Raw genomic sequence first — 26025 nt, 5'->3', positions numbered from 1 at the left:
GATGGGTTCATCTGGGTCGTGACTAGAACGTGGAAGGTAAAGATTGGACCACCTGCAACGTCTTAGTCCATTACGACAGCTGAAGCCCTTCCCCCAAGGGAATTGTCTGGCCCTGGGATAATGGTGCATGGGGGCTCAGCTCTGGATTGGGGGGTAATATGTTTATGAATAACCTCTTGCGGTCTTGTCAGGCCTTCAGAAGACTTATATGATAAACCAGGGTCTCTTTGTTCTTCCCAGATTGTTGGATCTTGTAATCCACTGCTCCTACCTGGTGTGCCACCTTGAAGGGTCCTTGCCATTAACTCTGATTCCAAGCTGGGCAGCAACAGCAATACCCTGTCTCCGGGCTGGAATTTGTGTGGATGGGTGCCCCTATTATAGGCTCGTTTTTGACAATCTTGGGACTATAAGGGGCAAAAGTCCATAGTGTCTTCAGCTTCGCTCAGAGCTGGAGAATGTGCTGTATTAGTGCAGTGACTGTGAGAGGAGCAAGATCCCAAGTTTCCCAACTAGATGTAGAATCCCCTGGGATTGTCTCCCATAGAACAACCGGAAGGGTGAGAACCCCGTGGATGCTTGTGAAACCTTGCGCACTGCAAATAGCAGGGGCAATAACAAATGATCCCTGTAGTGAGGGTCTTCAGCCACAAACTTTGTCATCATCCCTTTCAGGGTCCCGTTGAAGTGTTTGATTAGTCCATCTGTTTGGGGGTAGTAGACAGATGTCCTAGAGATTTGATTTTCAGTAGCTCACATATGTTTTTCATCAATTGTGACATGAAGTTCAGCTCCTGGTCTGTTTCTTTGGGGATCCCCACCCTCACAAAGACCATCATGAGTTCCATAGCTGTGGTCACCGCATTGGTTGTGAGAAGCGGAATGGTCTCTGAGTACCACGTGCCATAATCCATGATCACCAATATGTGCTGTTATCCCTTCATGCTCTTCTCTAGTGGTCCAGTCAAATGCCGATTCTCTCAAAGGGGGTGTCTGTTACTGGCATGAGTATCAGGGTGGGCCTTGGGTCCTGTCAACTGACATTCCAGGCAGGACAAATAGTAAATTACCCCTTATCTCTTTGTAGGTGCCTGGCCAATAGAACAGTCTGGTAATTCTTTCAAGGGTTTTCTCCCTTCCCAGGTGGCTGATGCATGGTACCAAGTGCGTGAGCTGGAGTAACTCTCTGAAAGGACCAGGGTAGCAGAAGTTGGGACTGCGGTTTGGTGATCTGGGGGTCACGTACCACCTGGTAATCATTCCTTTCTTAGTTGGATGCATGGCTATTGTCTTAGCCTCTATTGGTTGACTGCTTCCCCGTTGGCAGTGGCCAGCTATTTGTATGCTTTGCTCAAGATGGGGTCGCTCTTCTGTTCCCCTATGAAATCCTTGTTTTGGGTCAGCCATTCTGTACCCACAGGACTTTGAGTTCACTGGTCCCTTAGGGGCCCGCTCACAAGTTGTGAAGTCCCCTCTTCCGGATATTCTCACGTTCCTGCATCAGCCGGCTCCCCAGACCCCACTTCTTCTCTGGTCTTGAAGGCACGGTCATCCCCTCTGCACGGATCTTTCTACTGCCCCTGCAAGACTTCACCAAAGTAGTTCCAGTCATGGTGCAGAACTAGTGGGTTGGTGAGGGAGACCTCCGCCCCCACACGGAGAGTCTCAGTGTGGTTCCTCACTGTCAACTATATCTCCTTTGTGGTGTATGAGCGCACATCTCTGTGTATATGGGGGCCTGGCTGCACCTTGAATCTATTAAGCCCATAATTTTGGACTGTAGATCCTTACTGGGACTATCATCTTGTCCGGTCCCTGTTTGTGGGCTCTGGGAGTGGCTGTCCAGGCTTGCCTGTAGCTATAGTCCATAAAGGAGCAGTCACCTTGAAAGTGACTGTGCTGCCCATGCTTGAAGCAATTGCCTGCTGCTGGGGCTGTTGTCTCCCCACCCCTCCGTTGGGATTATCACGGTTGGGGGAGCCTTGGCTTCCATGGACCCCAGCTCTGTACATCTCTGTGTTCTGGGGAGTTCTTGTTCAGCCTCATAGTCTCTGCCCTGGAAGGCACTAAGGCCTCACCTCAGCTGATGGTCTCCTGTGCCCCATTCTCTCCGTTGTGCTTGGGTTTCTACATTTGGCGACAGCGCCTTGGGGGCTTGGCCCTTTGGTAGCCAGGTAATTCTCCATAAGGCCCGGCATCTCTGATGGCATGCTGTGTCAATGTCTCTGCACCCACTCCTGGCCCCTGAGAACCTAGATAAATTGTTTGAGCACAATATCCTCCACCAGCTGTACCCAAGTGCGCCTGTCTGGAATTAGCCAGCACCAGCAACAATCCTTGAGGCGCTAGGCCACTACCTGATGGCAGGCCCCCAGTGGTGCTTTTCTCTCTGGAAGCACTGTCGATATGTCTCTGAGGAGAATGACTGCCTTGATCTTATGATACTTTTAGGCATCCTGGTATCTAGCACTTGGGCCAGTCTTGTCAGGTATGGGGTCAAGAGCATGGCCTGGTGACCATGCTACCATGGTGGCCACAATGTTCAAATGTCACCAAGAAAGGTTCGGGGTCATTCATCCTCTGGGCCTGTCTTCATCAGCCTTGCCAGGATCCCTGGCATCGGGATCACCCTACGGGACCCTGACCCTGGGTTAGCAGTGGCTTCTGGGGCTTGTTGTGCTGCCATCTGCTGGATCTGGTGGTGGTGCTGTTCTTGGTGCTGAGTGGTTAGCTTCTAGATGAATTGCTCCTGTTTCTGGGTGGCCAGCCATTGCCGTAATTGATTCTGTTGCTGCTGCTGCAACTGGATCGCCTGTTGTTGGCTCTTCACCACCTCCTTCAGCAGCTTCGCCACATCTGTGTCGCCCCTCTTCCTTCCTCGCTTCTCAGTTGGCCTTCCTTATGTCCTTCAGCAGGACTGGGCCCTCATGTTGGCATTCTCCGCCAGGTGGGGGCCCACCCAATGGTCAGAGTCTATGGTGGCAGCCCTGCCGTGTGGCTCAAGTCTGCGATAGCAGCTGTGTCTAGCTGTTAAAGGAGCAGGAGGAGCTGGGCCCCCCGACTCCACAGAGTTCTGATTGATGGGCTCTCTGGAGCACTGTAAGGAAGGTATCCCTATCAGCGGTCAGACTAATACTTTCCCCTTTGCCTCTTCCTACCACTTTGTGCATTGTGGCTTGTAGTTGTTCCTTGCAATCTGGACCGTGAGCCTCAGCAGACTAGGGAGTCCTAGCTTCATGCAGCAGTCCTGGCAATACCTGTTTGCCGCACTATTTCCATAGTAGTGAGTGCAGGCTTGCCTCTCTCCACCCACTACCATGCTGTGCTGAACAGACTTTCTTTTTAACGCCTCCTCCAACTAGAGCATGCTCAGCAGGCTTGCTGGGGTGGGGCTTCCTGGGCCCAGAGTTGTTCCTGCATCCCTGCCTCTCCAGTGTGGGGTTTATCCACCTCATCACAGTCCCCCTAGCGTGGGCATAAATAGCATGGTAGATAGTGAGGTACTGCTTAGGCGAGTAAAGATATGCCAGAACTTTAAGGTATATACCATCCATGGCTTTCTGTGTTTTAAGCAGTGTCTCAGACGTCTACATTGCTATTTTTAGCAATGTAGTGTCCCACTGCTTTCCCCCTGCCAGAGCCTTTCACTGCCATATGTAACTACACATCACAGTGTGGACAGTCTGTTTTTCACTGTGGCATATAGCTGCACATAGCCTACGTGCTGCTGCCAGTGTAGTAAGCTCTCCATGCAGAGGCCGGTCACAGCAAAGCCTGCCCCCTTGTGGAACATGTGAAGTTCTCTTCTAGAGAAGGAGGGGCAGTTCATAGGAATCTGGTTAACTTTGTAGTATCGGCTACTTTTAAAAAAGTGTAATAAGAACATTAACTTAGCTTGATATTTCCTAGGTTACTCTTTGGAGCTTTTCTGAGCTGCCATGTTCATTTCCCTGTCATTTTTTGAGTGTAGGTTTTTTTAGGTCTCCTTTTCCCAGTCTTTCCCCATTCAGTGTGACTTAAACTGCTGTTATGGCAGATGACAGTGGTTTATAAGGAAGTCTGAAGCAGGGGGAGTGTAAATCTGACTCTCTAACAAAGATGTCCTCTATTTAAATTATTCATTAAACACTGCAGTTAAGTAGGTGTGAACAAAAACAAACAAAAGTGTTTTTAAACAGTCTGTTCAGAAATCCTTTCCACTTACTGATCAGATTTCACTCACTCTATTCTCATGGTGTTGTCACTTCACTAGTTTTCCAGTTATGAGTGTTTAAGGTCAGAAAATACCTAAACTTCTAATTTGCCATGGAATACACAAGGGGCTTGCTTATTGCAAAATCTACCTATAAGGTCTGTAATATTTAACTAAAACATAGCCTTGTTAATACTGCCTTGTGAGGGAGTTGGGCGCTGTTGAGACTGAAGTGTGAAGTTGTTTGGCACCATTCTGACAACATTAAAGGAAAACAAAGGGGATGTGCAGAAGATATTAAAAGCACTGTGAAACATGCATTAAAATATTGCCAGTGTTTTTTTTCAAACGTGCAGTTCTCCTCTTCTCCAATCCAAAACTAACCACAGAACCACTGCTGTTGAAGCTGTTCCTGTATCTTTCAGAGATATAGGGTTGGAAATGTTCAGACAACCAAATGATCTGATTGGCAAAATATCTCTTTATAATCTCATTCAAATCCAGCCATAGACTAAACAGCCCTCATGCTGGATCATTTATTTTCTAAACCATCTTGGGGGGTGATCCTCACTGAAATTTTTTTTTGTAAGGGGGTTTTATGGGATGGTGTACCCCTAAAGGCAGCTAATCATCAAGAAGAGTCCTTACCCATTGTCTTTCTGCTTTGGCTGCAGTAGGCTTCAATGGCCTAGGTTCTTAGCTTCTAACTAGTGGTGTCTCCACCTATCTGTCTAAGGTAGTCAGGATCTCTTGACTAGCCTGATACCACGTACATATACTCTTCTGACACCTCTAATGGATGAACCCACAAACAAGGTACACTTTATTTACAAGGGGAAATAAAGAGGCAGCATATAAAGGGAAATGGGCAACATCAGTAATATCCTACAACCTGCAAGTAACACTATCCCCAGGGTGATTTCCCTGGATTCATGAGTCCAGTTTAGTCCACACTTGGGGGCTCCATAACGTAGAGGAACCCATGTACCTTGATGAGTCCTTGCAGGCTTGAAGGCACTTAATTGAGGTGATGAGGGCACTGATTCGCCCAGGCAGCCAACCGCTCTGTGGCAGCAATAAGCATTTCTCACAGTAGAAAAAATCCCCATGACATAGGGGGCCCTCCTCAGTGTTTCTAAGTCCAGTTTCTCTCTCCCAGAGTAGTTCGGCAACTCCCTTTTAAAGGGAAAATAGGCAGTGCCTCAGTGAGGGCTGTCATCCTCTCGTCCCCCGTCCTTTTGGCTTAGTCAGCTTTCTGTCCCCCAGGGTTCTCCCAGTCACAAGACTCAACGCCCCCCCCCCAATTGGCAAAGTGAACACATTACAGTCTTCCCCATCTCTCTTCTAGGCAGCAATAAGCTTGATTGCCTTTTTTCGTCAGACTCATTAGCCCAGGTTACATTTTGATATTAACAGAACATCCACTTGGTTTACTCGGGGTAGGAGTCGCTATTTAAAAAACATCTTTCAGTTAGTTATATTTAGTTTTATCTAAAAACAAAACTCATTTTGCATAGCCCAGTGGTTTAGAAATTCATGTAGGGAACAGTGCTCATGTGAAAGCTGTACTCTACTTGAGACTAGTGAACTTTTATTAATATGAACACTTCTCAGCTTTTGAGTTGTGGCCCCTAGGATGGCACCAGTACTATGAAAACTAAACTGTCAAATTCTAATCAGTTTCTGTCCTGCTATTCTGTTGGTTTGAGAGTCATAATGTTAGTTTTATTTAAACACTGGCTTTGGGTACTGTCTCTAGTTTTAAAGATCTCCTGAGGCCCCTTGAATTTGTAAACTGGATTGGAATCTAAAACGGTCTCCTTCATGCTAATGCTTTTCACAAAATGATCACTCCACATCTGTCCTCGTCCTCAAAGGAAGCCATTCATATCACCTTCAAAAGATGAGCCAGTGAGCTTAAATTCATAATTTTGCTAGACATTAAAAAACACGGTGTTAATAAAGGCACTGGAGTTTTGGCTTATTACAGCACTCTGCAACCCACTAACCCCCCCCCCCCCCTTTTTTTTTTTTTTTTTTTTTTGCAACGATAACACACCACTTCTCTTTGAATGGTCTTTTACAGTATGTGTTAACTACTTATGCTAAACAATCTGTTCCACCTTGTGACGCTCTGTGGGCTTGTCTACACTTGAAATGTTACAGCAGCATAGCTATGGTTGCACCACTGAAGTGCTTCAACATAGACATTACCTACACTGACAGATTGGCGTAGGTAATTCATCTCCCTGGGAGGTGGTAGCTAGGTCAATGGAAGAATTCTTCCATCAACCTAGTACTGTCTACGCCGGAGGTTGGCTACTCTGCTCAAGACGTGTGGATTTTTCATATCCCTGAAGGATATATCTGGGTCAGCCTAACTTTTTAGTGTGGATGAGGCCCTTTCCCAGATCTGAGGTAGAGTTCTGTTTAGCTCAAAAGCTTGTCTTTTTCACCAACAGAAGTTGGTCAAATAAAAAATATTACCTCACTCACCTGGTCTCTTTCTAATATCCCAGGACCAACATGTCTTCAACAACACTGCAAACTTCAATGTGGAAACTCAGTTTGCTGAGCTGTCAGACAAGATTGAACACATTTTATGTGAATGATGTAGTGTAAGATTAACTTGCTGCAAACATGTAGGTAACATGTGATCTCTGCACATTGAGGTTTGCTGAACGCTCCAGTGAATCCAGATCAACTCCAGGTTTCACTGGCTTATTAAGTAATTTAAAACAAATAGCTGGCTTCTTCAGTCTTTCAGGCAAAGGTAGTGTAGGGATAATTCTGTCCTTGATGTGACGCTGTTTGGGCTGTACATCGAAGAAGCTTATAAGAGCATCTGTCTGCTTTTTCAGAATATTTTATGCACAGCTATTTCTATCAATATTGTGTGTATTGTGTGAGAAGAAGAGAGATCTTATCATACAAATAACATTTTGTATCATCAGCTTTCATATAAGCTGTATCTCTGTTTTAGTGTTAAAATCAGATGTAATGAGTAATAGAGAAATTAAGTATAGATAGGGCAGAAAAGATGTCTTCAGTTGCTACTTAAAATAAGAGAGCCTGTGTGTGAGGCAGAAACCTAGACAGTTTCAGACTTATGTGCTGCACAGGAGAAAGCTCTTGCATAGGGTGCAATTGTAAGGAAAGGGCGGAGAGGAAGGTTGTTGCTAGATGACTCGAGGAAGGAGAATAGAGGTAGGAGTCAATCCATGGATGATTTAAAAACCTTTTGAACTGGATGCTGAATGTACTGGAATGTTCCTTATTGTCATCCTCCTTCAGGCATATACAATTGTTTTTTCTGTGAACAAATGTGGAAATGAACACTTGAGTATATATAAATTTAAAATATCTGTCTATTGCTTCTAGTAACTCAGCACGAGAAAACAAAGGCAAAAGTTAACCACTAGTACTACATACTAATGATGGACTATTAATCTTGTTTAGAGACTGAACAAGATCTCCTGAGCGATACTTCATTTAATTGTGTATTGAAAACTATTATTGTTCCATACATGATACTGTTAACTATATTCCTTACTTTTCTTGGGGTCCAATACAAAATAGAGTACTATTTGCTTTATAATGGTGCTGTGGTAAATGCGAAGTCTATCACAAAAACAAAATATGTATACACTTACTTAGAAAATTATAAAGCCTTTGTAGAAATAGCCATTGGTTTTCTCTACAACCAAGGTGCAGTCTTTTCACCAAGTATCTGGTTTAATTCTTATACTTAAAAACAAACAGTAAATCTTCCTTTTCCCCCCTCCTCTTTGCAGTATCCAGGCTACTTCCAATTTTGTCAATGCTTTATACATTCCGGTAGTGTAGTGATAGTGTGTGCTGCTGATGTCACTGCTTGCCTTATCAGGATTTTTGCTCTTTGTTTCACAGGGAGCTGTGATTGGTATAGACGATGAGGACGACAGTACCTTCACAATAACTGTTGATCAGAAAACCTTCCATTTCCAGGGTGAGCTGAAAGATGAGGTTCTTTCTTCTTGCAATAGATGTGACTGCTGCTGTCTATCTTCCTGTTTTGGTGTTCGATGGCTGATTTTAAATGTTTGGCAACTGAACTGCATGAATGAGCACCCTGGGAACATTCTGGATCCAGAGGTGCTGCAGGTTAGGCAGGGATTTATATCTGCAGTGAATACATATGTGCTAGAAAAGACTGTATCTTTGGCAGGATTTGGTGATTAAAAATTTAAAGGATAAATCAGTCATAATGGGCTTCTGCTGATGGGTAATGTTGGCAAAACATTGCCAATCTTCATTGTCAGGATATATGATTAAGCCTTTCTGCATGAAGAGTCACAAGACCAGTGTGAAGGTTGCAATTTGTGTTCATTTGGATTTGAAACTCAGTTTTGAGGAGACTAGAGGCAACATTTGGCTTAAAGATGGATCTTTGCTTCAAGATCTGCAAGTTTGCATTAATTTCATCTGCATTTCTGTGTCTTGTCTGCCAATCACCATTTCTCTGCTCTTATCCTTTTAATCATATTTACTAACTCCAATGCCATCTGCCACTGCTATGTTTCGTCATTGCATGCTATGGTTCACCGGTAGAAAGGGTAAGGTACTGTATAATTGTTCTCATTGCGGTTGCTACAGAACCCTTAAATATCTTTAACCACAGCATTGGTAAATGTTGTCATGACATTTTGTTTTAAAGTACCTCTTTTCTCCCATCGTACAGTTAAGATCATGTAGTTGTCTCGTGGGTTAAAACCTTCAATTAACATCTATTTGTCCTTTTCCTGGTACTCTCCCACCCCCACTACTTCTTTGAAATGTAGAGTGAGGGAAGAATTTTATTTATAACTGTCTTATATGGAGTTGGAAAATGTAAGTAAATATTTCAGGGCTGTGTATGTGACAGTCAGCATTTACATTGGTATAAAATTGGAATATATCTATAACCTTCATTGTGCTGTATAGATTTACAAATTAATATTTCAAAATCAGCATGCATTTTGAATTGTTAAGGTGAAATAAGGGCAGTATTTGAGAATGTATTTCTATAATATCTAATGATAAACATTAGTCATGCACCATGTTTTTCATTGGCATATGTATTTTCTATGCTACAGTACCTCCTAAATGATATGGCTATACTCTAGCTTCACTGCATTAAGCTTCATAAACCTTCCCTTTTATAAAGCTCTGCTAACAGCAACACTTAACTCCTCTGTTCTCAAGGATAGCTGATAAAACAGAAAGGTAAGCTAATTTCTAATGTAGATAACGGAATACAAAACACTGGTATTCTTCAATGCTACAAAGCTAAATATTTATAAATATTTCTGTATGAGAGCTTGATGCCGGTAAAGGGTGAAACCTGGAATTCTCTTGTGTTTAGTTTCTAGGGAAATACCTCTTGTGCAGTTTCCTCTTGCTGTAGTTCCTCGTCTGCTGTATTGTTTCCCTATGGAAGGTGACTGAAACCTCTTGAGAGAAGACAGTCATTTGATAAAAATATTAATCTTGCTTATAATAAATTGTATTTGGTAGGATACTTAAACAATTCCTCCATGACTAATTCTGTCATTCATATTCACATAGATATCCATGCTTTAGAACTTTAAGATGTTAAAAAATACATGTACATTTTAATCTGTTATCTTGCTTGTTTGTTTTCTAATTTAGGATCTATGTCCAGTACAGCAATTTCTCTCTTAGAACAGCTTTTTAAAAGTGCTTACATTAATTTGCTGAAGACTGTAACTTGGCGTATAGCCAGCAAATTGTGCTAATGTTAGGGAAAAAATCAATGTACACCACTGACTCTGTATTTTCAATTTACAGTAAAAATTGTAATCTCACAGCATTTCAATGTAAAACAAACCTAGTCTTGTGGAAGTTTTCTTTTTTTAAAACTATATATTTTTAAAATGTATAATACATATCCTATATAACATACATTGTGTATTGTGTGCAAATATTGTGTGTGTACGTACATACATACATACATATAGATAAAATGCCTGGAATATTATGGCATAAAGGTTTTGTTGGGAATGAATTCGGGATGATTACATCACTCCGGAGTTGTGAAGTCATGACTGAGTTATGCAGATTTTTCTAAATGAGTTCTGATAAAACCTTTAGTACAATCAGATTTTATTATAGATTGTATATATGTAATACATGAACGCATTGCTCAGCAAGAATTTATTATGTTAGATGCACACTATCAGTATTTGTAGTGAGCTTTTAAATAAAAACTCCACATGCTACAGAAGAGCTACTCTAGGAACGTCTTGTATTTTCTACATATAAAAAAAAATAATTAGGGGAGATCTTTATTCTTCCACCTATAAAGATAATACAGCTATGTACCCAAATTACCTGGAGTTGAATTGAGAAGGGAAAGAAGAAGAGAAAATAGTAAATTTAAAACATATGTAAAAAGTCTAAAATATTTTCTAAATCTAAAATGTTCATGATTTTAAAGTCCAGTAATTTGAGGTCCCATTGGGAATCTCCCATTATCAATGGGACAGGTTTTTTGTTTTATTTTCTTTCCCCTTCTGGCCCTCAATTAACAGCACCCTCAATCTAAACATCTGTTAGGTGTAGAAAAACCATCAGTGGCCCAGGACTGAGTCTTTCCCATCCTGTGCTTTAGGTGCAGTTTTTCTAATGTTACATTTGGGGGAAGGAGGATGAAACTCTCTTCCTTCCCCTCCTGGGCAGGCTGACTTTTAGTTTGTAATATGGTATCTGTTTGAAGCTCTACCTGTATTTTGGAAAGTTAAAATATCTAGAGAGGTAGGTGAAAGGGTAGAAGGCAGGTGAGACAGTCAGAGATGCACAATAAATTGCAGAGCCCTGTGATCAATTTGTCATGTGGATATTGCCTTCCTGAGTTACATGTGTTTTGTGTGTGTTGGACTAGATTTTCAAAAGTGCTAAGCATCCAGCAATGCCCATTGAAATCAAAGGGAGGTGTTAAGACATTTTTGAATCTTGGCAGTGGTTAGTTGGGCACTGGTTCCTGCTAAGACTCCCAACCTGGCTTCTGATAGCCAGAGATCTTTTCCACAGCACTCCTTATTGACTATCTGAGTGCTGGAAACTGGTCAGCTACATATAAATTATAAAGCACTCTAGGACTAGCCAGTTTCGGGTCTGGTTCTGGAGCACACAAAAAGCAAGTGGCTGCTTTGTGCCTGATGGAAAGGGCACTTGAAAGCTTTGTAAATCATGGTCTGTCAATATTTTCCTCTTCAGCACTGGGACTAGAGGGAGGAACGATAAATTCTGTGATGACCCCATCCCAACCTCCAACAGCAGGACCATACTGAAAGTCATCCTAGTGTCTTTGTTCTTTCCAACAGCTCAGGGCTCCACACATCGTGGCTTTAAAATAGGGGCATTCTGTAAATCACATAGCCCTGAGTATAAATCTAACCATCCTCAGAACAAATTGGTTGGGTTTTGCCCCATAGATCACTATGCAACTTATCTAATATAAGAATTGTTGCCTACTGTACCTTGCCTGACCTCAGTAATTTATACCAAGTGATACAAGGTCAGATAACTTAATACCTAGATAGGTGTCCCAAGTAAACTGATTTAAATATAAAACCTTCAGCCAGTCAAAAATAACCAATCATTCAATTACAGAACAGTGATGTAAAAGTTTATCTGTCTTCTGATTGGGTTAAGCTTGGAGCATCCTTGTTGTTTAATGGAAGGGAAATACAGGCTTTCAATAATCATTCAATAAGCAGCTGTCATGATTGCATCAACATCAGTCAGACCAAAGAGCAGTAAGTACTGTTTTTTGATCACTTTATATAAAAGAATAACGTCCGTGGAATAAATTTTTGACATGGGATAAATTTATTTTCAGTTAAATTTGACTTTGTCAAGGCACTTACTTAACAGTAGATTTCCGCTTTTCTATGCCAAAGTTCTGCTCCTTTCTTCTTTTTCTTAGTAAGTGTTGTTGCAAATTCCATCTATTTACTTTGAGGTGGGAACTAGATGGGAAAAGACTTAAAAGTAATCCTAGCTCATCCCTTCTCTGCTTGAATGAGGAGGCATCATTTGGCTCTACAGTATGACCTGTTCTAGGGCCTTAACCAAAGCCCACTGAAGTAAAGAGGAAGACTCCCATTTACTTCCAGGAGCTTTGGATCAGGCCCAGGTTTGTTCAGGATATCTGAAAGTCCCAAGCGTCAGGACAGGCTTCACTACTCTTTTGGAGACTGGTCCATAGCCTAGTACATCTCACTCTCAGGAAGCTTTTCCCTGATACCTAAATGCTCCCTTTTAGTAACTTCATCCTGTTGCTCCTAGTTGTACTATAGTAACTCCTCCCTGTTCTAAGGTCTGGTCTAAACTAGAAAATTAAGTTGTCTTAACTACGTCGCTCAGGGGTGTGAAAAATCCACACCCCAAGTGGTGTAGGTAAGCCAACTTTACCCCCAGTGTAGATAGCACTAGGTTGACAGAATTCTTCCATCGACTTAGCTACCGCCTCTTGCGGAAGTGGATTACCCACACTGATGAGAGGACCCTTCTTGTCAGCGCATGTAGTGTCTACACTTAAGCGATAGAGTAGTGCAGCTGCGGCAGTGCAGCTTCGTCGTGGTAGCATTTCAAGGGTAGACAAGCCCTAAGCGTTCAGACCCTTGAAATACTTTGTGTTTTTCCTCTGCCCGCCACATATTTAGCTCATCACTTAGCCAAGCTATATATATTTAGTTTTTTTTCATTTGGAAAGTCAGTCCTTCATCCCCTTACATCGCTTTGTTCAGTTTAGTGTCCTCTAGAATGTTAGTGTTTGGAAACAAATCTGATGAACAGAACAGAGTGTTCCAGGTGCAGTCTTGCCTCCTTAATATGTGACTTGATGTCTGTTGCAACTTGCAATCGCATTGTGGATGGTGGCGGTTGTTGGTTTTCTGAGTTGGTTTATTTTGGTGGGTTTATGTAAAGAAATATGAATTGTGGACTTTTTTAACTTGGAAAAGATACCATCAATTTGACACTCTCTCACGTCCATCTGAAAATGTATTGTTTGAGAATGGATCTAAGGGGGCATCATCGTTTCATAGCAGGTATTTGCCATCCATGTTTCACTGCTGCTGTATAAATAAAGTTCTGAGATCAGAGTGGGTCCTGTACATTGATGTGAGCTGGACTTGCAGTAGCTCTTGCTCTCTGGCAGCTAGCCATGGAGAACAGCAGGGCTTAACCTCTTCTTCTCCCACCCCTCTCTCAACATAGTGTCACAATGTTGCCATGAGAAGGAAGCATAAATGCACCGGTGCACCTCTTCTGCTTCTGTAGGTGCACTGTGAGATGGGGAAAGCAGATTACTGCCTCCCCAGCCCCTCAGTTCCTTTCCTGGCTGCCTGCAGTCACAGTGGGAAAGGTAAAGGGAGTGGATGGCTAGGCACAGAGTTCTAGTGCATAGAGGAAGAGTACTTATTTAGTATGGGGTGAGGCTATGAGCCCTAATCAACATTTGTGCTGGTGGGGACTTAGTCTCAGTTTATGGGAAGAGCAGGCAACACGAGCAATTGGTGGATGGGGTACATGTAGCCACTGTTAATGTGGGTGCCTGAAACCCCAGCAAGTAAGAGCAGGGTGGAAGGGTGGGCTCAGAGCCCTGGAAGGTTGAGTGCCTGAGAGCTTCTGACAGTGGGAGGAAAGGCCAGTCCTTGCAAATGGAGGGAGGGGGTCCTTGAAGGACCAGCAAGAAGCTTGGGTAGTGGAAGAGGCAGCCCCAGCAGCCTGGTTCACTAGAAATGGTCAGCAAAAGCCCTTCAAACCAAGAGGGAGCTGAGGGGAGATTCTGTGGCCCAAGCATATTCTATCCTGGGGGAGGGAGCTGAACATTCTCACCTGCCTCCCTTGCGCTTCCATGGCTTGGCTTCTCAACCAGCTTCTGCCATCTTCTCTAGACTCTCATGCAGGTCTCTTCCTTCGGGGTTCCTGTAGTTGAGTATAGCAGTAGAGGTGACATATTAAGGATAAGGGCCCAGAGGGCAAAATACCACCTAAAATGGCTATAACTGGAAGATTCATAGATTCTAAGGTCAGAAAGGACCATCTAGTCTGACTTCCTGTAGAACACAGACCATATAGTTTCCCCAAAATAATTCTTAGAGCATGTTTTTTTTTTTTTTTAATTAAAACATCCAATCTTGTTTTAAATATTGCCAGTGATGGAGAATCCATCACGATCCTTGGTAAATTGTTCTAATGGTTAATTACCCTCACTGTTAAAAGTTACCAGATTTAGAGACATTATTTTTCTAGCATTTATACCTTGTACATAGTGACTTACTGTTGTTGCTGATCATTTCTATGACTCATACCCTGCTATGGGAGTGTTCCCTCGTGTTCTCTGAGACTTTTACCAGCAAGAGCAGCAGCAGAGCTGAAACTGCAGCAATGACAAGCATGTGTGTGCACAGAGGAGGGGAGGAGGAGTGGGTCTGAGCATGGTTAATGTTGTTCTGGAGTCTTCTGGCCAGCTTTTGTTTATCTGGAGTGGCAGTTGCACATTTGCCCCCCTTATGCTAGGTGAAATGTCATTAATAAATAAGGCTGCAGGCAGTGAGCAGACTTCCTCTTCAGCTCCTCTCCCTAGTTCTAGAGGCTACTCCCAGAGCACCTGAGCAGGCAGCCAATTACTGTACGCTCATTTTTCTCACTGCTCCCTTTTCTGTCCAGTGCATCTCAGTGCAAAGTGGGAAAGTCTATACTCATACCCACACAATGAACAGACCTCATTGGGGCTGCTCTGGACTCCACCACCAGAGCATACTTGCCCATGGACAGATTCGCCACAATATCCAGCTTCATCTCTACGATAGAGCAAAACCCACAAACCAAAGAAGGGCTTGTCTTCAACTCCTGGGCTATATGGCAGCCTACACACTTGTTACACCCTTAGCAAGACTATGTTCTCAGTATCTGGCTGAGGACAGTCTACGTCCCCAACAATCAATCAGTCCAAATGGATGTCTATACTTCAGAGGGTCCTCCACACTTCCAATTGGTGAAAAGCTCCCCAAAAGGTCTGTGTGGAAGTGCCATTCTTGCAACCTTCCCTTGCAAAGACCATCACCACAGATGCATCCCTACTAAGCTAGGGCACATGCATTCAGGACTTCACAGCTCAGAGTAAACCGTCCCTGCAGGAGGTGACCCTCTGCATCAATGTATTAGAGCTTAAGGTGATTTGTTATGCTTACCATCACTTCCTACCCCACCATGTCAGGGGCCACTCAGTCAGAATAATGTAGGCAACAGAGCAGCAGTGTATTCTATTATCTCTGCAAGGCCACCACCTGATCTCCAGTGCACACCTTTTCCCAATGCTATGCTCTCATACCTGTTTCCAGAGCCGAGACAGCTTTGAGTGAAGTTCTATAGTGCGTACTGAATCTGCCGCTTCCACACTCTCCTCCATAATCAAAGTATTGCTCTGCAGTCTCCTGAAGTGGAGCACCCACAGGGATAACTCAAAGAAGGAGAGGTTTCTTACCTTGTACAGTGACTGGAATTCTTCAAGATGTTTTGTTCCTATGGGTACGCCACTATCTGTCCTCCTTCCCCTCTGCTTAGAGTCTTTCTGTCTGGATTTCATGGTTAAGGAGGAACTGGAGCATCAGTGGGTCCACCCTCCCCTATATACTTTCACATCAGAGCACAAGAATGTGTAGGGTGCAGACCTGTGGACACTGCTGATGAAAATCTGATCCAGAGCGCACTGGTGCATGCACATCTTAAAATGGAGCACCCATATTGACAAAAATCTCAAATTCCACTTACTGTACAAGGTAAACAACTTCTTTCTGTGAATTCAGTCTAGAAATTCAACCAAGATGTTCACAAGGCTTATTTTGATGTCAGAGACATCTCTCTATTTGAAGCTTTCTCCTAGATACTTTGACTGTTTCCCTGCTGTGGTTTTTAATGGCAAAGGTCTGTAATGTAGACAGGGCTGTATAAGGTTATGCTAATTACACTATAATACTGGTAGAGAAGGTTTTTCTGGATGAAAAGCTTTTGTTTACAGGTTTTTATAACTTCTAAATACCTTTTTGGATGAACGTCTAACAGTGGCAAAATATTTTGGTAAAATAGAATTTTAACAATCTATATGGCTGTATCAGAGAAGGGTGCATATGGTGCAGTTTGCATTACTTAACACTAAATATTGTTGACATCCCCCCTAACTCCCTTCTTTTTCACTTGAACAGCTTTTATCAAAAACTTCAGGATTGAATGGACTTGGTGCAACCTATTTGTTTTGTGATCCTAGAAAATTCATTTAAAGTTACCTGTGAAAATAGCATACCGTGGAATGCTAGCTTTTTAGTCTGATTGAATTGCATGTTGTATATATGTACTTATTAGTTGAACATAGATTAAAAGGCAATACAAGCTCACTTCCATAGAGGGAGGGAAAGATATTTGCTAGATATTCACGTTAGTAAAAAATCTGCCTTGATAGTCACCAATGGATTAAAATAAACGATTATGCATTGTTACATATTCTAAATGTCCCTTCCAGATACACCTCTACCCTGATATAACGCGACCCGATATAACGCGGTAAAGCAGTGCTCTGCGGGGCTGTGCACTCGGGTGGATCAAAGCAAGTTCAATATAATGCAGTTTCACCTATAACGCGGTAAGATTTTTTTGGCTCCCAAGGACAGCGTTATATCGAGGTAGAGGTGTACTTCTGAAGAATTTTCCATTCTGAACCCAGGTTTCCAAACGAAAACATTTTGGTACTTGCTTTAAACACACTCTAATGGGGAGTGGATCTTAGTGTTTATCAGTGATTTGGAAGAAAACCGAATTCTTGTTGGTTAAGTTTTCAGATGAGACACAAATTGGAGTGGTAAGGAATAAGAACCAGCCAGTTCAACAGAGGAATTTGAATCATTGTGGTAAGCTGTGCTCACTTTAACATGCATTTTAATACATCTAGGATCCAAGAATTCCATATTACAGGATGGGGGACTGTATTTTGGAAAGCAGCGATTCAAAGGACAGGGATCTTGTTAGATTAAACATGAGTTCCCAGGCTGATGTTGTGACCAAAAGAGCAGATGTGATCCTTGGACACACGAGCAGGGGAGTTTCCAGTAGAAGTATGGATGTGGTGTTGGGTCCCTCCTGGCCAACCTTCTCAACCTCCCTTCCCCCTCCCCCTTCCCCAAGGACTGTGCCCGAGTTCCTGGCTTTAAAACTGTGCTTCTCACCTGTACTCATTTTCAGTGAGTGACGAGCACCAGCGCTGCCTGTACTGCCTCGGGTATGTGGTCGCCCGCTGCACTATCTGTAAGTTGTTCCTGCCTCGAACATGGGAGGCTCGAGAACTTCTGCTCTGGAAGTTCTTGATGGAGGAGGCCATGCATGCACAAGTGCATTCAGATCTGGAACCAGTGGTGCACCACCCTGCACTGGCGCCCAGCCCTCCTCCGAGCACCTCCCAGGCACCGGATCTGATGGTACTGAGACTGCTGGCCACGCCCCGCCATGAGGGAAAGAAGCATGGACACAGACATAAGCACAGATCCCCGTCCAGGACTACTCAAAAACATAGCATTTCCTCCCCAAACCATGCTTGGTCGGGCGAGAAGTTGCACGTCTATCTGGCCACCAGACCAGCTCTCGTGTTACTCAGGGTGGAGGGTAAGGAAAACAGAAGCAGGATCCACCGTTACCAGCACCTACCCTGGTGACTGCACTGGTTCCTTCATCGGCGCGTCTCCTGCTGGCACTGTTGACGCTGCCTGGACCCGGGGTTTGTCTCGTGTGACCCTACGCACTCCTAGCTGCCTGGAATTGCTGCTATCGATGGCAGAGTTGCTTCTCCCATACCCATGCTCCTCTCGGCTCTACACACACCACTGTCTCGCCATCTCCAGCAGATGAATTGCTACTGCTGCCCCCAGAGCGGCATGTCCCCTTGCCGCAGCTCAGCCCTCCGGCACCGTCTGCACCCCTATTGCTGGAATTGTCCTCCAAGTCTGAGGGCTTCTCAGCACTGGAACCCTTGTTCTCACCCGCCCCCCCAGCCAGAATTGCATTGCTGACTACCATATCCCTTGGCTTATGACCCTGCTGCAGAACCACGGTACTGCTCTCCGTGAGGCCCACCCATGCACAGAGATCCTTACTACTGGCCCAACTGGCTGCCATGGGATCCCTATTGAGGGTTCCAGACCCCCTTGGTGGCTTCACACCAACTGTTCCTTGTTCGCCCTCCAGCGCAGTCTGTTTATGAGAAGGAGGAAGGAGAGGTTGAACCGGTACTGCTGATTTCCCTGACGAGGCCCTCATTCCTGCCTCACTATCCCCTCCAGACGACCACCACCAATATCAAGAACTATTACAATGGGTGGCGACGGATCTGGGGATCCTGTTGGAGGAGGTCCAGGACATGCAACACCAGCTCCTGGACATCCTCCAACCCCAGGGAGACCTACTCAAGCAGCTCTCCCCATCAACAATGCTGTCCTGCAACCAGTGCAATTGGTGTGGTATACTCCTGCCTCCGTTCCTACTAAGGGAGTGCAATTCCTTTTTACCCACTCACCTCCAAATTGCCTGGTGGGTCTCGCAGAGGCAGAATGAGTCAGCCAACACTCTCAGAAATCCATTTCTCCAGACAGAACGGCAAAAGAGATGGACCTGCTGGGCTGGAAAGCCATCTTCACATGCGTTGACTCCAGTTTTGGCTCCTCTCAGTCTACAGACCACACCACGACTGCCTGGACAGCAAAGTCCTGATCCCCCAGGAGGTACTGATGTCCTTCATATGGTGGACCGACACTTCCCAGGTCCTGGTCGGTACTCCCTTCATAATTCCCATGCCACGCTCACAATGGACACTTCCCTCGCGGGTTGGGGAGCTCACCTAGACCGCCACATTGCATAGAGCATCTGGATGCCTCAGGATGCATATGAACATCCTGGAACTGAGGACGGTCCGTCTTGTCTGCCACTTTCTTTCCTTCGTAGGGGCCAAGCACATCAAATTATTCTGACAACATTGCAGCAGTAGTTTACATCAACAAAAAGGGCAGTGCCAAGTCTCCCTGCCTCTGTGCAGAGTCCATCCATCTTTGGAACTGGTGCATCAAACATCAAGTCACACTCCAGGCCACGTACCTCCTGGGCACCCAAAGACTCCCTGTCAGATATGCTCAGCAGGACACTACCTGAACCACGAGTGGAAGCTGCACGATGCCAAGCTCTGGTGCCTCTTCCACTAGTCTCAGCATTGGGTGCCCCACCTCTTCTCCATTTGAGAGAACCACAGACTTTCACTTTATTGTTTCAGAGAAGCCATGTGGGAGTACTTGCAGGGTGACGCCCTTCTCCTCCTCTAGATGGACTCCCTTCACTACACCTTTTCCCTCCCCCCACAAGTCCTGCACAAGAATTGTCGGGATCAAGCGACGGTAATCCTAATAGTTCGATTTTGGCCCTGTTGGTTTTGGTTCACAGACCTCCCAAACCTCTCTGTCTGCACACCACTCTATTTCCACACACTACTGCATCTCCTCATGCAAGACTGGGGCCGACACTAACATTCCATTCTCAGCTGTCTTCACTTCACAGCTTGGTTTTTGGATGGAGCTTGGGGATAGATAGAGCATGCTCCACCCCAGTGCAATGTATCCTTACCCAAAGCAGGAGGGCATCAACCAGGGCCTGCTACCAGGTGAAATGAAAGCACTTCACCTCCTGAGCTCACCTCCACAAATACCTGCTGTCTACGATATCCATACCTATCATCCTCAACTATCTTCTTGAACTCGAGACTTTGGGCCTAGCCCTCAGATCCATACGAGTCCACTTAGCAGCACTCAGTGCCTTTTTCCCCTCAGTGGTTGGCGCTACTGTGGTCACACACACTACCACCCTATGTTTCCTAAAAGGTTTACCCAATACCTTCCCAGCTGTACTCAAACCTACACCCTTGTGGGACCTTAATCTCATTCTCTCTGCTTTCAGGAAACCACCCTTTGAGTCCCTAGCAATGTCTTCCCTTTCTCATCTCTCCATGAAAATAATCTTCTGGGTAGCCATTACCTTGGCTAGACGAATCAGTGAGCTGGCAGCCATGATGGCTGACACCTACCCCTCCCCCCCACGTTGTCTTCCACAAAGACAGTTTCTTTACGTGTTCACCTTAAATTCCTTTCTAAGGTGGTGTTGGAGTTCCTCCTAAATCAGTGTATCCACTTCCCGGTCTTCTGTCTCAAACCCCACGCCTCCCACATTGACAGGATCCTCCATTCCCTTGGCATCCAACATGCAGTGGTGTTCTACCTCCACCGAACCCATGACTTCTGTGCATCAATTGCTGACGGTTGTAAGGGCCAAGCCTTCTCCTTACAGTGCATTTCCAAATGGATTTCTCTGTAGCATCTGTGAATGCATGCACTCAACAATGTAACGCCATGTGATGTTGTCATGGCACACTTTACCTGAGCACAAGCGGCCACATTGGCCTGCCTCACCGATGTCTCCTGCCAGGACATTTGTCGCACAGTGATATAGCGTTCCATGCACAACTTCACATATCATTATGCCATCACCCACACAATGGCTGCAGCTGTGGCTTGCGTTGTACTACAGACAGCACTTCCGAGCACATCCTCACACCCACCTGCATGCTGGTCACTGCTCGCTACTCATCCACATTTGGAATCCATATAGGGACCATTAGTCGAAGAAGAGAAAGCTACTTACCTGTAACTGGAGGTTCTTCAAGATGTGTGGTCCCTATTTGGATTCCAATACCCACTATTCATCCCTTCTGCTATGGACTCGACTACTCAGCGGTAAGAGGAGATGTAATGGGAGAGGTGTCGAGCCTATTATAGCCTCAGCTGAGAGCATGAGGGGATGCACGTCCAGGTCAACAGACACTGCTAAGAAAACCTTCTGGCTCTGGCGCATGGCGTGTATGCGCATCCATGTTTGGGGTTACAAGTAAGTAGCCTCTTCTAAGATGCTGCATGTATATAGGGCTGTGTGAGCTTTTGTTTAAATACTATCCAAATGTGTATGCATAAGGAAGTAGTTAGTTACATGTTATACCTGAAATTTCATATTGTTTTGCCTTGGAGAAGTTAGTATCATAACCTTAAAATTAAATTTAACATTGCAATGTGTGAGTTTTCATTGTTTGTATTCTTTTTCCTGTCTCTCCCTTCCCAGCTTCATTTTCCTTCAAAAGATGGGAGGAGGTGAGAAATAGGAAAAATTTAAAATCTTCAGATCCCTCCTCTGGAGTTTAGAAATTGTGAAAGCATAAAGACTTCAGCACATAATCCATTTTTTGCAGCGTAACTTGTGTGCAGATGAAATTTTTAAAAATAAAAACTATTATTGTAGATAACATCTGCAACGTAGTATTATTGCTCCCATTGTTAGCAAAAGTTAACATGGATTTTTGAAACAGTTCAAATAATTCTAACTAATTTTTGGTCAATAATAAATAAAATAAGTGAATTTTCAAATAGGATTATTCATACTGAATATCTTCAGTTATGAAGTACATCCATTTGAGTTGCATATGAGCAAAAAAAAATCTTGAAACGTAATTGAGAAGTGTGTTCCATCTCCCCTCTGCTCTTTTGTATAAGTAAAAGAATCTGAACAAACTAGCCAAATTTTCACAGAGGAGAAAACAGCTATTTTAAAAAAATCAGAACTCTGAATAACTGCAAACTGTTACAGTAGAACTTAAAACTTAACCTTAAATATAACAGGAGCTTCATCTCCCATTTAATTCTTTGTGTAATAAGACACAAACAGCCTCATGTGTAAAGCAAACCTCTACTTATGTTCATGCAACCTTGCACAGACTCCGGTACATGTACTTTAGTGTATGCTGTAGATGATGGGCTCTGCTCTTGCCAATTCAGGCCATTCCCTCAGTGTGAGCCACCTGAAAGAAAAGCAGTGTATGTCACTTTAACCTATAGTTCTTCCCTCTATCCTATAACACTTATTGTCTCCCTTGGGTGCCATCCAGTTAAGATGAGATTAGAAACTGGACAGTAATGTTGTTGGCATGATGTAATAATTTTTAGTGTGGGCATTGAACAGGGCTCCCTCCTCTACAAAAGTCAGCTCAGCCTCCATGGTTGTATAGTAAAGTGCACCTTGTGGTGTGGGTAAGGAGACTCAGGCTTGCTTGTCCTTGAATATTAGTAGTGTGATAGTTGGGGGTAGTGTATCAACCACCACAGGGCAGGTGGCAGTTGAGGCTGTGTCAGGGAATGAATCTGGCTGAGCCGGCAAGGAGCAACAGCAAGTTGGGGCTGGGGACCAGGGACAGATGGGATGATGTTTCATTATCTCTTCTCAGACCACAGTGTAACGAGGCTGCTTCAAACAGCCTCTTTTGGGGACCGAGGCACTCAGTAGTACTGGCAGGATCAATTCAGAGCACAGGAGGAAACAGACTGGCCCACCAGTTAAAAGCTAGTAGGCATGACCACTGGTAACGCTTTCTTAAGACAGTGGTTGTATTGAGGTAGAAAAAGCCAGGATTGGGGAGTAGGGATGGAAAGGTGTTGATTCCCTCTCACTCGTCTGCTTCACTACCACTGATGGTATTAAAATGTCAGTAAAACTACTGACATTTTCAGCTGAGTGTCTGGTTGTGCATATTTCCAAAGGCTATGGGCTGAATTTGGCTTTTAGGCCTTAGGTTGGACAAACCTACAACAATGAAACAAGCATTGACTTTTCTGTAATTAAAAAAAAAAAAATTCTTGGCTAACTGTCACGATATTTTGTACACAGGAAGATTTGGTTTGAGTATGATCTGAACTCTGGTAATGATCGTGGCTGTGCATCCCTTAACCTGACTAGGTGGTGGTAGATTGATAGAGGTTAGATGTGGTCTCAGTCTTCCACTCTCATCTCTTCCACTCTCTTCCCCCCCCCCCCCAAAAAAAGCACAGGTGTTAATCCTCAGGACAAGTACTCTGATGCCATGGAGATGAGCATGCTATACAAAATTAGATGGGTACAGCTTACTCATTTTCATCCACATGCACCAACCACAGTGAGGCACCAACCCTTTTTTTTTTTCCCTAGGGCTGGAAGATACCAAAGGGGGGGCGGGGGGGGAAATAGAAAGAAGGAAGACTGAGACAACACCAAATTACTGATTTGGTATTCTGCAGAGTATAGGTAGGCATTCTTGTGGGTTAGGTCTCCTTACTTCTTAGTTTTGTCATTTATTCTGCAGTCCTCTACCTCTGGAATGTCTCGTTTCTCTGCTGGTCAGCCTCTACACTTTAATATATAATGAGGCCAGTCAGCCTTTTGCATAGAAGATTCCCTAGATGGAGAGTCATTTTATCAGTAGCTTTTAGGGTTTACGAGTAATCGCAGTTAACACTTGCGATTAACTCAAAAATGCGTCGGTCTGCACTGCTTTGGATTGTTATTGAGCAGAACCCATCATCAGCATGGACACATGTCCCCTGGAATGGTGGCCGAAGCATCTGGCATGTAAATATCTTGCGACGCCGGCTACAACAGGGCCATGAGAATGCCTGTTTTCACTTTCAGGTGACATTGTAAACAAGAAGCGAACGGCATTATCTCCTGCAAATGTAAACAGACTTATTTGTCTGAGCAATTGGCTGAACCAAGAAGTAGGACTGATTGGACTTGTAGGTGCTAAAGTTTTACATTGTTTTATTTTTGAATGCAGTTTTTTTGTACATAATTCTACATTTGTAAGTTCAACTTTCATGATAGAGAGATTGCACTACAGTACTTGTAATGGAGGAATTGAAAAATACTATTTCATTTTTTTTACAGTGCAAACACTTGTAATAAAAATAAATAAAGTGAGCACTGTACAGTTTGTATTCTGTGTTGTAATTGAAATCAATATATTTGAAAATGTAGAAGACATCCAAAAATATTTAAATGAATGGTATTGTATTATTGTTTAACAGTACGATTAATCACGATTAATTTTTTTAATCGCTTGACAGCCCTAGAAGCTTTACCTCTTATGTACCCTTCACCTGCCCTCTGCTTAGGGTGACCAGATAGCAAATGTGAAAAATCGGGACAGGGTGGGGGGTAATAGCGGCCTATGTAAGAAAAAGCTCTGAATATAATATAAGAAAAATACCCTATAAAATCGGGACATCTGGTCACCCTAGCTCTGCTCAACTGATGGCAGAAACAGCTTAACTTCACTCTTGCTATACTCTGTCCATGCAAACATAAGGAATTTGTTTGCCTTGACTGAAAGCCTAAGAGTTCAGCTGACTGACTCTATCCTCAGCCTGACTACAGGCTAGGAAAGGGAGCTGACTGGAGAGAGAGCAGTTGAACTGTCATATAGTTATCTTCAGTTCATTTTGCATGCTGCAGTTCTGTGGTTAAAATGTCCTTCTCCCAATTTAAAAAGAGTCCTCTAAGATGTCATAGCCATGAAATAGAGGTCTGACTTTTCACACGTTACCTGGCACTGGGTGTGAAATACTTTTTCCACTGAAGTCAGTGGTAAAACTCCCATTGACTTCAGTGGAGCCAGATTTTCACACCAACAGTTTGGCTATGTTTAAAATAAACATAGTGCAGAGGGCTTGATATAGCTAGAGTAAAGAATGCAGGAACTCCCATAAAGTCTGTGGGAGTTTTGCCTGAATAAAGAATGCATAATTAGCCCCATTGTCTCAGTGGGTGGAACAGACTTTTTCTCCTGGTTAGGGAGACCGCGTTACTTACAGACAGATCAGCCAATTGGTAAGTAGGTTAAAATGAATGAAAATAAAACTTGCATTTCTCCCTAAGAGATAATGTGTGTTTTTATAACAGCAATGATTTTTTTAAATAATTCTCTAGTTTTTTATTTTTATATTCATGTGCTGCTGCTTTTTTTACAAGGATGCTAATTTTGAGATGGTGGGTTTGTGCATTGTGTTCTCATGTACTGCTCTGTATGACCTAGAAATGCTAGCTGTTAGTGCAGTGTAAACTGAAAGACATGTTCAACATATTTATATCTCACCTTTTGGATGCCATCAAGCCTTTGCTAGGAAAAGTAATCTGGTGTGCAATACTTTCACATTCCACACACATGTTATATAAACATACATAATCTCTTTTCACTAACAAAGTACTAGAATGCAATGGTGAATCTGAAGATGAAACTACTGAATCATTCTGCAGTATGGAAAAGGATACTGGTTGAGAGCATTCATATACTAAAAGAGATGTGACCCCTTCTTTATCTTCCTTTTTATCATCTATTTAACTTCATCAAACAAAAAACCCACTTCTCTTTTTTGTATTCCCTTCTTGTGTCTGACCCGGCCCTTGTTATGCCTGCATTTCATGATGCCTGGCTGAATCAGTGCTTCTGAGACCGTTTTAGAAGGTGTTCCTAAGGGTATGTCTATACTTACGCGGTAGTTCGACGGCTGGCAATCGAACTTCCGGGATCGATTTATCGCGTCTGGTCTGGACGCGATAAATCGATCCCGGAAGTGCTCGCCGTCGACTGCGGTACTCCAGCTCGGCGAGAGGAGTACCACGGAGTTGACGGGGGAGCCTGCCTGCCGCGTGTGGACCGCGTCTGAACCGCGGTAAGTTCGAACTAAGGTATGTCGACTTCAGCTACGTTATTCACGTAGCTGAAGTTGCGTACCTTAGTTCGAATTGGGGGGTTAGTGTAGACCAGGCCTTAGATTTGACCTTTCCAGTGATACTGTTGCACTATGAACAGCACAGTAGAACTAACTTTATTAAAAAAAAAAAAAAAA

General features: G+C 43.7%; 1 protein-coding gene across 2 annotated transcripts in view; it reads left to right on the top strand.

Moving 5' to 3' along the window:
• LOC113405124 (oxysterol-binding protein-related protein 9) overlaps positions 1-26025 on the top strand; it is a 114690-nt gene that overhangs the window by 5876 nt on the left and 82789 nt on the right. For both annotated transcript variants that reach the window (XM_026651801.1, XM_026651800.1), the window contains exons 3-5: positions 8102-8197; positions 13929-13943; positions 17593-17612. In XM_026651801.1, the coding sequence (XP_026507586.1) occupies positions 8102-8197; positions 13929-13943; positions 17593-17612 (131 nt within the window). The remainder of the gene's footprint in view (positions 1-8101; positions 8198-13928; positions 13944-17592; positions 17613-26025) is intronic.

The sequence above is a fragment of the Terrapene carolina genome, unplaced genomic scaffold (genome assembly GCF_002925995.2).
Source record: "Terrapene carolina triunguis isolate 2854851 unplaced genomic scaffold, T_m_triunguis-2.0 Scaffold103, whole genome shotgun sequence".
NCBI lineage: Eukaryota > Metazoa > Chordata > Testudines > Emydidae > Terrapene > Terrapene triunguis.
Note: the sequence above shows the minus strand (reverse complement) of the source record. Positions and strands in the feature narration are given on the sequence as shown.